General features: G+C 40.6%; 1 protein-coding gene across 2 annotated transcripts in view; it reads left to right on the forward strand.

The window, feature by feature from the left end:
• The first annotated feature begins 352 nt into the window (after positions 1 to 352).
• LOC141770560 (unconventional myosin-Ic-like) overlaps positions 353 to 15,807 on the forward strand; it is a 77,583-nt gene continuing 62,128 nt past the window's right edge. The window contains exons 1-2 of one of the 2 annotated variants that reach the window (XM_074640220.1): positions 353 to 510; positions 636 to 888. In XM_074640220.1, the coding sequence (XP_074496321.1) occupies positions 799 to 888 (90 nt within the window). In that variant the 5' untranslated portion in view covers positions 353 to 510; positions 636 to 798. Of the gene's footprint in view, positions 511 to 635; positions 889 to 6,484; positions 6,928 to 15,807 lie in introns of those variants that run through there. The other variant, XM_074640222.1, reaches the window with a different exon arrangement.

Here is a 15,807-nt window from a genome sequence, read left to right on the forward strand (position 1 = left end):
TGATGGCTGGTGTCGAGGAATGAGTACTTGTGTTCATCTGACAGAGCGTGAGGGGTACATCAGACAACAAAAGGTTGTGAATAACTGAACTAGACATCTCCTTTTGTTAGAGTTCTGGGATTAAACAAAAAGAAAGAAAATCAATTCCCTACCTAAGATTTTACATACAGCGTGACATATAATATCATACAAGACACATGTTTACCACTCCCTATGAGCACATTCTTTTATCTCCCCCCCCCCCCCCCCCCCACACACACACCAGTAAGACAAAGACACATATCCTCTGCATGTGACATCCATCTCAGGCCAAGCTGAGCTGCATATCCTCTCCATGATCCCTCAACTAGAGAGGCAACATCCTCTGGCTGCAGCGAAGGGAAGCTGGCCTCACTGTGATTCTCCGCTCTGCAACAGGTAACACCCCAACTCAGAGCCACAGCTGCAAATCTGCAATCACCGCTTTCCACTTTTTGATCTGCATGTCAGGAAGTCAAATTTCTCTGTCAGGTAAGAACTTCTACTTGAAAGATAAGGTATTTCTCTTCATATGCATGTAGGAGAGAAATGTATAATTCACTTGCATGTATTTCTGATGAGAGTAAAGGTCTGATAGTTGTGTTTTTGCTTTTCAGGCATCGTTTGGGATAGTCTTCATGGCACATTCTCATTCTACCTGACCTTAGGATTTGCCAACGGACCTGAGTGTGATATTTTGTGAGAGACTCAGACAGCACCAAACAAGTCGGAATCACTTCAAGAAAAGGGACGGGGGGGAAAAAGGAGAAAAAGGGAACCATGATGGAATTGAGGATCCAGCTGATCCCGACAGGGGAAATCATCCTTCCTCCGGGGAAGAACGGAGAAAACTACTGCCATGGCTGCAAGGTCAGTACACACACTGTGGCCATGCAGGTCTGAGATGGAAATTGGTGCTGACACAGCTGATGTTATGGGGTTCATCTCCCACAGGGATGAGGAGGAGAAACATTTACATAATCTGAAGAACTGTCTGCCATTTAAATTGCATCGATAAATCTGAACAGCTGTGTTTAGTAAATAAGTTTAAATTCCCTTTGGCTCTGAGCAGTGCTCTCAGAATTATAATAAGCATTACTCATATAGTTGTTTGTACATGTAAACAAGGGCTGCCTCTGTGGACTCCTACTAAAACATAATGAGATATAAACACACAGCTTTTATTGGCATGAATAGGATGGGATTTATGCAAAGTCCATGCAACATAACTAGATTTGTTACAGACATCAGTAGTAAGTAACATACTAAGAATCCTGCGTGTGTTATATACAGCAGATAAGAAAATCTATTTAAGATTTTAAAGTTTGCAGTTCATAAAATATCAATTCCACATTAAAAGTGTCTACCTTGTTGATGCACAATGCATTTCAGGGTCTAAACAGTTGTTTGGTGGTGATTTTCCTCATTTTCACTGATAACTGAACAAATGTAGACAACTTTATGTCACAACTTAGTGTGATTCAAAACTGTAAAAGTCAGGTTTAATGTCAGTCCCACATGATTAATATATATATACAGTATATAGAGATTACATTTTGGGTCAGTATTCATGTTGGAGAATTCCATTATAGACGAAGCACAGACACTGATTTCTGCACCAGTTGTAGCCTCAGAATCCAATGCAGCCACACAGGCTGTTGCGTTTTAAAGCTGCTATTAATGTTTATATCAGCAATGGATCAAATAACATCTAATAAGAAAAGGATGGTTCGTTATCTTTAATTCAACGTGACTATCACTACTCAGCTCTCCTCAGCTCTACAGACTGCTTTAGCATCTTTGAATTGGTTGTTTGGGTTGTAATGTCTGCTTCTTTATTGTACTTAATACTAATTATACTTTATTGTTTTCAATAAAAGAAAAAAATCTATAAACAAAGCCACTGCTTAGCACCTGGACTATGAATAGTGGAGCATTTAGCAGCTAAAGAGCCAGATATTTTCAACAGGAGTTAGTGGACAATGAGAGTGAAGAATATTGGACTTGCATTTGTCAGATGTCCGGAAACACGTAAGAACTCATAATGAATGCTAATGTTGCTCCGTGTTTGCTAGAAGTGCAAATAGCTAACTGTTTGCTAACAAGGCGACCAAATGAATGTGAGAGGTGATGATATGTCAGCGTTACTTATCTTAAAACACGCTCAATTCGATAAAAACCAGCCCAAATCATAACCTTGCCAGAAACCCATGTAAAACCATAAAACCCTTACACGTGCAATAGATAACACATCATAGGCATAGAAAGCTTCATATCTGCATCTAATAACCAAAGATGAATAAATGATATTGGTAGATAAATACTCTATCGCAACCAAATACATTAACTGCCATGTCAAGGTAAGGTCCTCCGTTATCCCCAACGACGACTGAATACAACTCAAATATTTCTCAAATTAAATGAGTCAATAATATGGGTGAGTGGACACAACGAAGTTTACTGAATTTTGTATCTGTGTTTTTGATCATAAAATGACAGCTTGTTTGGTAATATTGTTTTCACAATATGTTCAAAACTCTGCCAAATGTTAACAAAAGCAGTCTAAGCTTCATCTTCCAGCCCAACGCTATTTATGCTCAGCCCAACTTAATCAAAAGTAGCTCAGCTGGGCAGAAACCAGCCCGATCTGGCAACACTGTATATAATTTATATAATAATATACCAGAAAGCCTGCGTTACATCATCAGCATCGGGTTTGAAAGAACTTAGCTTGTAGCTTCTGCAGTTTTGCCTTAGTTATGTTTCCATACAGGGATGAGACATGGAGGAGACATCCATTGTTTTAAAGCTGCAGTGGGTAGAAATGGAGCAAATATGATTAAAAAAAAATATTTTTTTTGTGAAACGTTCACTATATCCTGACAGTAATGCATGAGACAGGTAATTCTGACAAAAATCATGTGCCTCTGTGTCCTCTGGTGCTCCTAATGGCATCTGCAAGATTTCACAGACCGGAGGAAAACAACCAATCAGAGCTGATCTGGTACCTGCCGTCTCTGAGCAGCTGTCAATCACTCACCAACTCCGATCAAACGGTCGAACTAGGCCGCGCTGATCAAATATGAATCAATATTCTGTTACTGTAATGCCTATTTCTCACATAAAATGTTTTCAGAAACATCTTGTAGTGTACTGTAATTAGCCAAAGTCTCACGTCCCGGTCTCCCGTCAGATTTTCTAAAGCCTGAAAACAGAGCCATGAGGAGATGCAGAAGTCTAGTTTTCTCTCAGAACACTTGAATTACAATATTCTGAGAGGTTATTATGGAATTTTTTGCCCAATGATGCCAAAAGATATTCTGCCTACTGCACGTTTAAGATATTTTGACCTGTGTTACATACTTGATGTTCTTGTCTTATGTAGGAGGGTAGTAATAAAGACAGCTGATGTGTAATATCTATGTATACTGTATCTATGGAATGAAGGGAGTGGGCTTCTCACAAATCAATCCTCCGGTGGTATAAGGTACCATTTGGTACAGTTCAGCGTGGGCTGACCCAGGATTAGGATGTATAGTGAAAGGAATGTGGTGGTTAATGCAGCCTGCTGTGTGCCGGTCAGTGATGATTGGGGAGGTGTGGAATGTACTGTAGCCTGGACGGGAGGAAACAACAAAGACATTCCTGTACACAGCTTCATTTTTTTCCCCCTTTCCACATTCCTCCGGTGTCAAATTATGTCAAGTAAAACTTTATTTGGAGAGCACATTTAAAGATAGATAAGGGAGTGTCAGCCCATTTAAAACCTTAGAAACAAGTAATGAAATCTCAAAATCAATCCTGAAACTGACAGCAAGCCAGTGGAGGGAGGCCAAATTCTTTAACCAGTCAGCGGCTACTGCAGACGACGAAGAGACGACTGTTCTACACTAACATACAAATAATTACAGTAGTCTAACCCTGTGTCTCTGTGTGTGTGTCAGGGTCATCAATTGTTTACTAAACTATGACCAAGACCCTGTATCCTATGTTTGTCATTCGGCATTGATAATTTGCAACCTTTTTATATGGATCAGGTTGCTATAGGGACAATGACTGATCACGTAGGGTTTATATGGCCAATGGATTGTTCTATCTCCTCATTGCATTATATAATAATGGAAATTCAATATCAATTTAAGGTCTGGAGAAGTTCTTGTAAATTAAACAAAGAAAATACTGTGGAGTTAATTGGCTTTTAATCTGAATGAAAAAAATTAATAAATGTGCGTGGCAGCGTTTTGGCAGCGTTTTCTGGTTTTGGTTCCACAGAGGTGGAGTGGGGAGGGTGAGGGGGTCAGTGTCACGATCGGCCTTTCCGTCCAGTACAGTCTGTATGTCTAAGATCGCCTTGTCAACAGGAAATAACCTGTGTGTGTGTGTGTGTGTGTGTGTGTGTGTGTGTGCGTGTGTGTTTGTGTCAGTGTTTGCCATTGGTTGTGGGCTGTTTGAGGCTGAATCGATCACTCCCCCCTCTGGCAGTGCAGACATATTACAGTCCAGCTCAGGCATCGACCGCCAGCTGACCAGCCGGTTGAGGTCACCTTCACATGGGCACGGCAAGCGTTGCATAACTCTGCAGTGATATCTGAAATGATAAGAGGGCTGTTGGGGAGTACTTTCTTTCTTTCTTGACATGCCATATACAGTACATTGAACTCCCAAACTTTGAGGGAAACAGATGCACACTACCAGGGATGTATACTGCTGAGGACACTGAGGTCATGACCTCAGTATTTTTAGTTTAATGCTGAAGTAGGCAGGTTGGAGTAAATATGATAAAAAAATATATATTTTTATAAAACTATATCCTGACAGTAGCACATGAGACAGGTAATCTGAAAAGAATCATGTGCCTCTGTGTCCTCCGGTGTCCTCCGGTGTCCTCCGGTGCTCCTAATGGCATCTGCAAGATTTCACAGACCGGAAGAAAACAACCAATCAGAGCCGAGCTGGAGCCTTGCCGTCTCTGAGCAGCTGTCAATCACTCGCGAGATTGGATCAAACGGTCAAACGAGGCAGCGCTGATGAAATATACATCAATATTCTGTTACTGCAATGCCTATTTCTCATGTAAAACATATTGTTTGCGAGTGATTGACAGCTGACTCCATTGAATGAACAGCCAATAGGAGCGCTCTCTCTCTGAAATGACCTGTGATTGGCCAAAGTCTCCCGTCACAGGCTAGATTTTCTAAAGCCTGAAAACAGAGCCATGAGGAGGTGCAGAAGTCTAGTTTTCTCTCAGAACACTTGAATTACAATATGCTGAAAGGTTATTATGGATTTTTTGCCCAAGGATGCCAAAAATATACTGCCTACTGCAGGTTTAAGGTAAATAAAGGTAAAGTGACAATAGTAAAGTGCTAGGCTAATCACATAGCCTCTCTCAAGTTCTGTCACTGTAAATTCTAGGGAGTGATAAATAATAAATAATAAAATAATAAATAATGAAAGTGAAACTGTTACTGGTAGGACACCTTACAATTCATCCAAGGACCACCAGGAGGTGCCTGGACTCTCTTATACTGATTTAGAGATTTTTTTGTTTTGAATAGAATAGAAAAGTTATGTCTGTAATGATAAACACTTTTCAAAATCATAATTCATGAAGGAGGAGACTGGACTCTCTCAGCTGTGCACAGTCTGCGGTCTCTCTCAGTCAGTGTGAAGCTACAGTGACGGCTGTTGTGACGGTAGAGGGTACGATAACTCTTTGAATCTGATATGATGAGAGCAGTTTGATGCAACCCTGGCATTACTTACTGCCACTGTGGTGTAATATGCAGCTGAATTACACTGGGTACACCCTCAACCTTTGTAGAGATTCATTGTAAGCGACAGCGCCAAACTCCACTCAAATAAATGGTTATTTTAATAATGTCTTACATGTGCGCACACGCTGCCTACTTTATCATCCAACGGTATCAGTCAGTTGTAAAAGTTTAACTTTTTTGTTTTTTTGTGTGGATGTGCCGATGGATGCCGATTTTTCCCCCTCTGAATCTAATTGACTTGTGCTCAGCCAGATGTGTCAGTTTGCGGATTAGTAGCCCACAACAAATAAAAGTCTACATTTTCTAATACAGTTTGGCTTTGATATGTAGTTAGGTTATTATTCCCTCTCAGCCATGAAATGTATTATTCCACATGAGCCCAGCACGGAACTCGCTTTAGTCTGGGGTGAACCTGGCACACTTAGATTCATCCAACCATGATAACTTATTCTTACAGGACTACTCATATAGTATGTGTGAAGGATACCCAGACCAGATGTGAGCAGTGCTGCAGGTATTGTTCAGTGGACACGGAAAATTACAAGGCTGCTTTGCCTTGTACAAGTGTTTGTAGAGAAAACAATGACGACATGGTGCAAGGCTTGGCTAAAATAAACCACATCACTCATGCATTTTATTTGGGTAACTTCCTGGTGTTACAGGGCTGAGCTGCCCTGCAGTGACAGAGGAGGAGGAAGACACACCACCACTCCCATGGAGAGGGGTTTAGGGGAACTGAGTCCAAACTAAAACACACTCACAGTTTATTCACATGAAGAAGACTAATATAATTCACCACTGAGATATTAATATTAAGACAGTGTCCCGGTAGAGGAGGTGAAGTACTGTGCTGGAGGCTGAACCCACACAGACAGAGAGCCTAGAGGAGCGGTGGGAGCGGTGGGAGGGTCAGTCAGAAGGAAACAGACGGCGGTGCGGTGCGGTGCTTTAGTTACTGTACGTTATAGTTACCTCCCGGTAGACACCAGTCACTCACTGACGGACCGGACTGACACACTGAACCACAGCGGAGGGACTGAACCACATACCTCCACTAAACCTAGTCTATCTGGACCAGAAGAAGTCAGTCACAGAGGAGAGAGACTACCACACTGCGTTTGACTGTTTTAAGGTATGTTTTATGTTAACTTAAGGAGCAAACCGCCTGCTTTACCGCGCAGTCAACGTCACTTTCATCCTTACTGTTGCTAGCTAACTGTTCACTTTCGTTTACGTAGCCTTTCTTGAACGGTAGCTAATGGTTAAAGGGTGTTGTTTAGTCACAGTTTGTGACATTTGGAAAAGTTTCCGCAGAGTAATTTTGTGACACTGCAGCATGCCTGAGCGAGTGGGCTGATGTGTGTGCCATATGGAGATAAAAACGCCACGCCAAATCTCATTCAAAAATGTGTTAATTTAACGTTGTACTGTCCGCTGGAGACTCATTTACCCGGTAAAACATCCGTGAGGAGCTGAGACACCTCGGCGAGAGCCTACTGCTCAGTTCGGCTTATGTTCAACATGTCTGTGTTGTGTTACTTTGACCATATTTAAGCGTTTACACACCGATACTCCACATTTCTCACTACTAACATGTTGAGTTGTGCTGTGATACTGTGATATTGTGATACTGTGGTGCAGAGTGCAGAAGTTGAAAACTTTCTTTAATGTGGTCTTGTGTGTATTTGTGTGTGTGTGCCGATTTAAGGAACTAATGCTATGATTTCTGAATATGTCTTCAGTTTGGGCTGTCGTCAAGCAAAGAAGAAGTAACCTAAGTTTAGGTGTATTTTTGAATGGAGCTTGGTTTACGTGACAACTAGGACTCGTAAGGGCTATCTGACAATCCTTGAAGGCAGTGTTGTGAACTTTCAGCCACGTACTGATTTGGCCTGTAGCCTACAACTTGAAATCCTTGAGGTTGTTGGGCTTGTCTTTTAATAGACGCCAGACAGACACAGATTAGTTAACTAACCTCCCAGCCTGACACACCTGAGACCTGTGAGCACAGATCTGCTGAAAACATACTAGATGTGTTGTATCCCTGTCAGGAGGGAGTGGAGCATGTGTTCTTTTCCAAGTGCAACAACAAGCCATAATCACTGTTGTTGTTGTTGTGGTAAATGAATGGTTGATCTCCATCTTAAGTATACCAACCACTAACATGTCGACTGTTTCCCCCTAAAATACCAAATTCACATTCAACATTGGTCAGTTTGACAGAACTTTGTATTTTGTTCCTATAAATATTTCGCAGCTGTCTGGCTCTGGGTGTGAAAGTGTCTCTGCAAGGAAGGCTTAGTCAACATTCCTGCCCACCTGCTAATGTGTGTGTGTGTGGTTTGTATATGATGTAAACACAAGGAAACACCTGGCAGAACCTGTTGATGCCCAAACATGAGAGTACTATGGTAGTAAACGGACAAGAATCTAATGAAGATCATTGTGGGATGCTGTAACTGAAAAAAATGACATCAAAATATAATATGAATATGCAGATGTGGGCTTGGTAAATGAAATGTTTTTTTCATTCTTGATTTCTTACCACTGCTTACATTGGTTTACAATTGGAGATACACTTTCTTTCTCTTTTGGCTTTATAATCGGCTGATCTTCATCCTTGTAGTGAGTCAGAGAGATTACCCACCCAGCGGGGAAGAAAAGGCAAAATAGCCTCCTACATTGGGAGGATGCACATTGAAACCAGCTTGGAAAAGTGGGAAGGAATGAGCTAGATTGGACGACATATTCCTCAGGGGTCAAAGTGCTTAGAACAGCTGACCTGTTGCTTCAAGGTCACCTGGAGGGCAGGACCTCCCAGCATTCACTGGCTGCCTGCAGCTGCCACTAAGTTGACACTGCTGTAAGTTTGATGTAAGCTCCTTTACATGACAGCTTGTTATTGGAGATGATTGGCTTTGAAGCCAGAGTAGCAAAGACAGCAGTGTTGCAGCATTGTCCTGCACGGGATGTTCATTTTGACCTGCAATGTAAAGGTCTAATTTAAGAGTATTGGTGGCGATTCAAAGACGACACTCAGTGCAGACTATTCACCAGCATGCATAGTCTGCACCGTTATCCGACTTGGCACAAAAAACACACATCAACGTGCTGTTGTCAATACATTTTTCCAAAGCCCTGTCGTGTACTCCCTGGTGAGATGTGTTCAGCTGTAATTTCCATTGGACTGATGTCGCGCAGATGCTGTAAGGCAGATTTCTCCCTCGGTGCTTCGCTTCAAGCTTTTTTTAATCTCGATGGGCTGGGTCTTTGGTAGTATTTCTGGCTCGTGGCTGTGACAGAGTTGTGGTGTAGTTTGGATCTAGAATGAGCTTTTTACCCCAAATGTCAACCTGCTTCTGCATGGTTAGGCATTTTTCCCTTTGGCTCTGTATACTTACTGTATGTAAGCAAAGACACATGGCCTGTGAAATGGGGTTATATGTATGTGAGAATGACCAAGCACCAAGGCTAATGGGCGTCTTTGCCACCAGTATCATTTTATGCGAGGAGCGCCTAAGGTTTCACAGATTGGCCCTGGCTTGCAGGCTGACTTTGCCCACATTGTTATGATAGTTAGTGCATTCCTTCATTGCAGATTCCTTATCTTTCAGATTCCATATTTCAAAGAATATGCATCCATTGAGTAGCAGTAGTACTAGTAGTGAGCTAGTAAAATACATTATAGCTGGAATTTCTGCTACGGTGATAATGATTGGCTCAACAGCACGATATGCAATATTATTGCCTTTTTTCTTTTTGCAAATTACTTAATTTATCCTGATTTTTAGTGTTATATAAATATGCTTTATTGTTAGGCGTTAAATATTACGTATATTGTTGTTTTTTATATGACAAAGATGTCAGTTTTAAAACTAATTAAATACTTGTTCATTGTTAAATGTAGAACACAGAAGGGCAATGAGGCGCATCGTTTTTTCAGCTGCCATGCTTTGGTTGTGTCTGGTTGCTATGATACGGAATATCCGCAGGAGTTAAAATGTCGGCACAAGGTAGAGTGCTTGCTCTGGATGAAGGGAAGGCCGAAACACGTAGGGAGAGAGGACGGACCCGCCGGTATAAATGTATTAATTTCCATCATGTAGGATGTGACGGTTGGTCTTTGTGGTATTTGTCTGGCCCCTCCTCGTTTTATCCAGAGTTGAACATTTTTCATTGGCGACCAGAAAAACACACCAAACGTGCAGCGCTCATCGCAGAATAGACGCTCAGTGCTTCGTGCTAGCGTTTGTAGCATTGTGTTATTCAAAAAATTAAAAAAAGAAAAAACGCGATTGTGGCGGTTGGCTTGTTAATAGTGTGGTATTGCAATATTACAGTTATTGCAACTGCCCTACATTATAGTGGAATCGAATGTGCTAAGGGATCCCTGGAACCTCCCCAGAACCACTGCTTTCTGTTTTGACGGATATAGCATCTGCTGTTGACAGGGTGAAGGCTTTCCTGGTCATGTAGTCTCTCAGCTAAATATGTTGTGGATCCTGGGAGGAACCTATAGGATACACCTGACTGCCTAGCTGTTAGCCAGACCTTCACCATCACCTCTACAACAGGAAAGACTCTCCTGCATGCATATGTGCTCACACAGACCCATGTACTTGAACTGTGTTACAGTAAATGCTCAGTCGGGGAAGGGGGGGGGGGGGGGGGGTTATTTCCACTTTTATGACCTTTTAATGTGATCCTGTCATATCAAACCTGTGGACAAGATCAAATGGCATGGCCGCTAATAATGCAGCTGTCATGCTGAGGGAAGTTTACACTGCACACAAATGAAAGAAATGGGCAAAACACACAGACCATCACAGCAGAGACTGGTATGTCTGGCTTTAGTCCTCCTAGTTGATTGGGCCGCCTGCACTGAGGGTTAGGATTTAGGCAAGCATGTAGCTTTTTCAAATATCAGTAGTTTTACCATCCTTTCGTCATCCACCATTGCAAGCTTTGACTTTCACTTCTTGGCAATATACATTCTTTGTCGTTAGTCAGAGCCAGTCTAGCTGTTTCCCCCTGATTCCAGTATTTATGCTAAGCTAAGCTTCTGACTGTAGCTTCATATTTATCATACAGACATGATGAGAATGTTATTAGTCATCTCTCCTAACCTTCAGCAAGAAAGTGAATACTCATATTTCACTAAACTTTCGCTAAACTTCATTTCCCAAAATTGTTGAACTATCCCTTTAAGACTTGGAAGACATGAAAGAGCAGGCGGGAACAGGAAAAACGCCTAGAAGTGATATATCTACTAGGCCAGCTAACTGAGAGCTTGCACAACTTAATGTAAAGTTCAGTCATGGGTTATACAGCTGCTCCTTGTCATACACATTAAGCTAGACATGCCTAGTTTAAAACCCGGCATCTGTATGAACCCAAGCATGAAGATATGGTCAGGGCTTTGGACACGTTGCTCTGATAACATTAAGCACAGATATCACTCTAGACTAAGCCTGGAGTAGGACTGATAAGGTTCTAATGCAACAGCAGTTTCAAGTTCAAAGTAGATTCATGGCCTTTGCACTCATTTCTTAAGACATGAAGAGTTGGGTCAACATGGGTTGTTGAGAAAATCAGATTTCCTGCCTAAGGCTGATGATATTGTAATTTTTTTTTAAATTTGACAGTTGTCATGCCCTAGATTGTTTTACAGTGTGGTAAAGATGCAGATTAAATGACAAATTAAATTTTTTGAAGAAAGCTTACATGAGGTTGAAATAATGATAACAAGAACAAGAGACTGAATTTGTTCTTCCTCTCCATCTTTTTATAGACTACGCTCCTCTGTTGTAAGACAGTACAGCTACAGTTCCACTTTTCTGAGCCTTTGAAACAGGAGGACACTTAGATTTGGTACTATAGAGAGGCAAAGTCCGTGCCCTTCTGGTGGACCCCATGGGACCAAATTTCAGAAAAAATATGTGCAGTAGTCAACGGCGAGAGACAAAAAAAACAAACCCGGTTGTTAGACACAGGTTGTTAGAGGCGGAACTTCGTCTCTCTATAACAGTTTCTCAGCCATTTGTTATATGTATTACACAACAAATGGCTGAGAAACTGTTATCCCCAGCTGTGGTCATGCCAAATCTCCATCAGAGGTGGGCGACACAAATATCAGATATTCAGTGTCTGCAAACTGATATATGGATCGAGCACTCCTTATTTCCTGTGAGGGATAACTAAGGAATGAGACTGAGATGAATCAAAGATCAGGTTAGGTGATAATTAAATTGAGTGGATAAACTGAGCTTTAGTTGGTAATGTTGTTGGTATGTGTGGGGAGTTGTTTAGATTATGACTACCGCTGATAGTGACTTCGAGTATATGGGAAGTTGAGTCAGACATGGAGATGGGAATGTGTTGGACACACCGGACGGGAATGGCTATTGATCTGGTCTTTGTCAGACAGACAGACAGGAGACATACAGATACAGATATATGATGAGAGGTAGCATTTGCATCTGAGCGTGTTTCACCATTTGAGCACATGGTTGTCTTAAGAAGAGATGTAGTGGTTTTTTTTGTATCAACTTAGCCCACTCAACTTTTTGTTCTTTAGATTTATCTCAACCTTTTTAAAGCTAATATTGATATATTACATACTCTGTGGATAATGAATATTAACATTCAGCATCATGGAAGTTGCACATTTACTCTAAAGCTGCACTTTGAATATTGGCTGCTGTGAATTTTAGTTAGAGGTCAGTGTTTTAAAAATGGTTTGAACTTCAGTATTCAGAAATCGTTTTTTGGTTCAAGTGATTATTTCAAAAATTAAGTTTAAGTTTAATAATAATATTGATGTTAACAATGACAAAATCAAAAACTACATAGGGAAACGAACCTGTGCTCACTGTTGAACCTTTGCATTAGAAATAATTCTGAAACACTTGAAGTTGTAGTTGAAAAATAAATACTGAACAGTGTTGAAATGGCAGTTAAAATGGAACTGAAAGCTTCAGTTCAAGTGTAAGCACTGAATGAAGCTGAGGTGTCAATTTAAGTGTAATGAAAGTGTTAAAAGGAGTTCAGTTAAAGTTCAAGTTCTGAAAGGAGTTTAAATGTCAGCCAAAGTATAGTTGATAAACAAGCTGGAAGTGTCAGTTGAAGTGAAATGTTCAATGTTGAAGTGTATGATGATGTTAAAGTGTAAACATTGAAGTAACTTGAATATGAACGTGTTTGGAGTTAGTAGAGCTGAAGACGTTTTTCTTGTCATTCAAAGCTGAAAGGGTTTGACGTGTCAGTCGAAGTGTTACATTGAAAGGAGACGAGAAAAAGATGAATGCTGTTGATGTGTAAGTGGTAAAAGCAGTTGAATTTCTATTGTAAGAGTAAGAAATGAAAGCAGTTGAAGAGTAAAACAAAGAAGCAGTTTAAATGCCAGTAAAAGATGATTGCAGTTGTAATGTCCGTTGAAGTGTAAGTGGGAAAATAGTTGAAATTTCAGTTGAAGTGGATGCGCTGAAGATAGTTCAATAGATTGTGCCTTTAAAATGATTTAATGCCATCAAATAATAATTTTATTTAGGGTTACACGATTTTGAAAAAATATCTAATTGCAATTATTTTGACTGATATTGCAATTGTGATAGGATTGGCGATATTAGAGGGAATGATCAGTTTTACATCATTATTGTCATTTTCATTGAAAAACATATTAAAATGATTATGGTGTGATTTTTTTTTTGCGGAGATTCGTACCAAATAAAGGTGTTTTCTTAAGCCTGTAGAATATGATGTGCAGGCCAGGACATCTCTGCAGCACCACAATATTTGATTTAAAATGGTATTTTGACACACATTTCGCCTTTAACAAATATTGCGATTTTGAAATTGCAGTAGGCCATATTGCGATTTTGATAACATTTAGATTAATTGCGCAGCCCTAATTCTATTTGGGTTAATCAGGATTAATGTTCGGCATCTCAATTGGTGAGCATTTCTCTCTTTAGTGCTGCAGCACCACTTTTTTGCAATTAGGTGTGTTTTTATATAAGGATCTTGCGCCTTTAATGGTCTCAGATGGCAGAGAGATGCAGAATGAGTTGGAAATTACACAGAAACACTTCGTAAAGTAAGAACAGGGTCTAGTGGAATGGAAATAATAAGTGTCTGGCAGTGACTCAGACTATGTGTTACCTGTATGTTGATGACTCACAGTCTTGGAGGGTACAGTATATGTGTGTGCCTGGTTAGTTTTAGCCCGCTGCTGTGGGCAGCTGCTGTAGCTTTTCCATGTGATTTCTTTCTTTTTTTTCCCACATCCCAAAGCTGGCTCAGCGGTAGAGCGAGCCCCGCCCTGCTGGGAATAAACGTTATGAGTGACTGAGTCCGGCTTCTCTTCAGTATTACAGCCTTGACTGCTGTGGGACCAGAAACCACCCTGGAACTGACTCAAAAGCCTCGCCAGCTTCACTGCCACTTTTGTATATGCAGTGTGCCTGCAGGAGCTGGGAAGTCCTCAAATGACTTGAATATGAATGCTTATGACCAAAGGCTACAAAACAGTTAATACAATACAATTTTGTTTTTATTTTGTCATCATTGTTTTAGATTCCTATCATTTCAATTATATTTGACTTGATTAAACTTTTTAGGATGTAGGCATTTATCTGTTTCTATTAATCTAGAGCCTTAAAAATCAGTGGAACACAATGCAATACATTGATTGGAAGTCGTGCAAGGGATTTAACCAATGCTTCAAGGACTGTTTTTGTCCATTTCCCCTGTCCCTTTCTCCGGCCTTTGTCCCTCGTTCAAGTCTGTCTGACAGGATGAAGTTTGTGTCAGCTGAGGACAGAACTGCTCATTCATGTTTGACATGTTTTATGACAGTGCTGACTAGCTCACACTCCCCAATCCTGTTCCAATCTATACTCTCACTTGACCGGCACACCTTCATTAAGATTAACCAGATAATACCAGTTAACTGGTAATCCACTTTCATCACATCTTCAGGCCAGAGGAGAGGAGCTCTGTGGGTGTTTAGAGTGTGGTGGAACATGTGTGCCTAAATTTCTGGGTCTGTTTTTTGGAGGATGTTCTGTTGAATCGGCTGTTTTGACATTCTGGATATTTTACTGGACTAATTTTCCAGAAACCTTTTGGACGTTACTTGAGCCCTTAACCCCATGTTAGTAACAACAATAATCCATGTACAATAATAGACTACAGTGTTTATTTGAATACCTATTAATGGGAGTGATTGTATTCCAGCCCTGTCTCCCACACACGGAGAAGGTAGGTGGTCTAAGGAATAGAAACCACTCTCCTTAGCCTGCTCTGGAGCAGCTTATGTTGGAGATAAGACATCAACTTGCCTAAAAGCACTGCCTACTCACCAATCAAAGCTTGGTGCGCAGATTGTATGATAATATTACACAAATACAAAGAACTGAAAGTCATAATGCAGGCTAAAAGCAACAGTATAATCTGACAAATGCAGGAAGGACAGCTGGCTGTTATGCTGTGGGTGCTTACCGCTTTGAATTATGTTTTTAGATTTCTTTTTTTATTTGCTCCCAAATCCGTTTGGAAGAAGGCTGAAATAGTCATACATGACACATCATTACCATAGGGCATTATGAAGTGTAATCTATTAATCCATTCTATTTTGAAAGCTATTTATATATCACTACCCCATCTACATGACTATATCTAACTTTTGAGTATTAAATTAATAAGTCTGTTAATTTATGCATTCACACATCGGCAATTGTTTCTTTTGCCAGTTGTCCTTCCTGCATTTGGCAGCTTCAACTGTGTTACTTTTAGCCCGGATTAAGTGTTTAACATCTTCATATTTGTCTCATATTATAGTTTGCTCTTGGTTTGTAAAATGTGCCGCTCTGCTGACAGTAGACTTGTCCATGTTTGTGATTGGTCATATGCTGCAAACGCAACCCCTTTCATGTGAACAAGTCATTGCCAGATTGAGAACCCCTGGGTTGATTTATCGAGTTGATAACCACCGTTTTAGGACCGCTTAGCG

The sequence above is a fragment of the Sebastes fasciatus genome, chromosome 7, assembly GCF_043250625.1.
Source record: "Sebastes fasciatus isolate fSebFas1 chromosome 7, fSebFas1.pri, whole genome shotgun sequence".
Taxonomy (NCBI): domain Eukaryota; kingdom Metazoa; phylum Chordata; class Actinopteri; order Perciformes; family Sebastidae; genus Sebastes; species Sebastes fasciatus.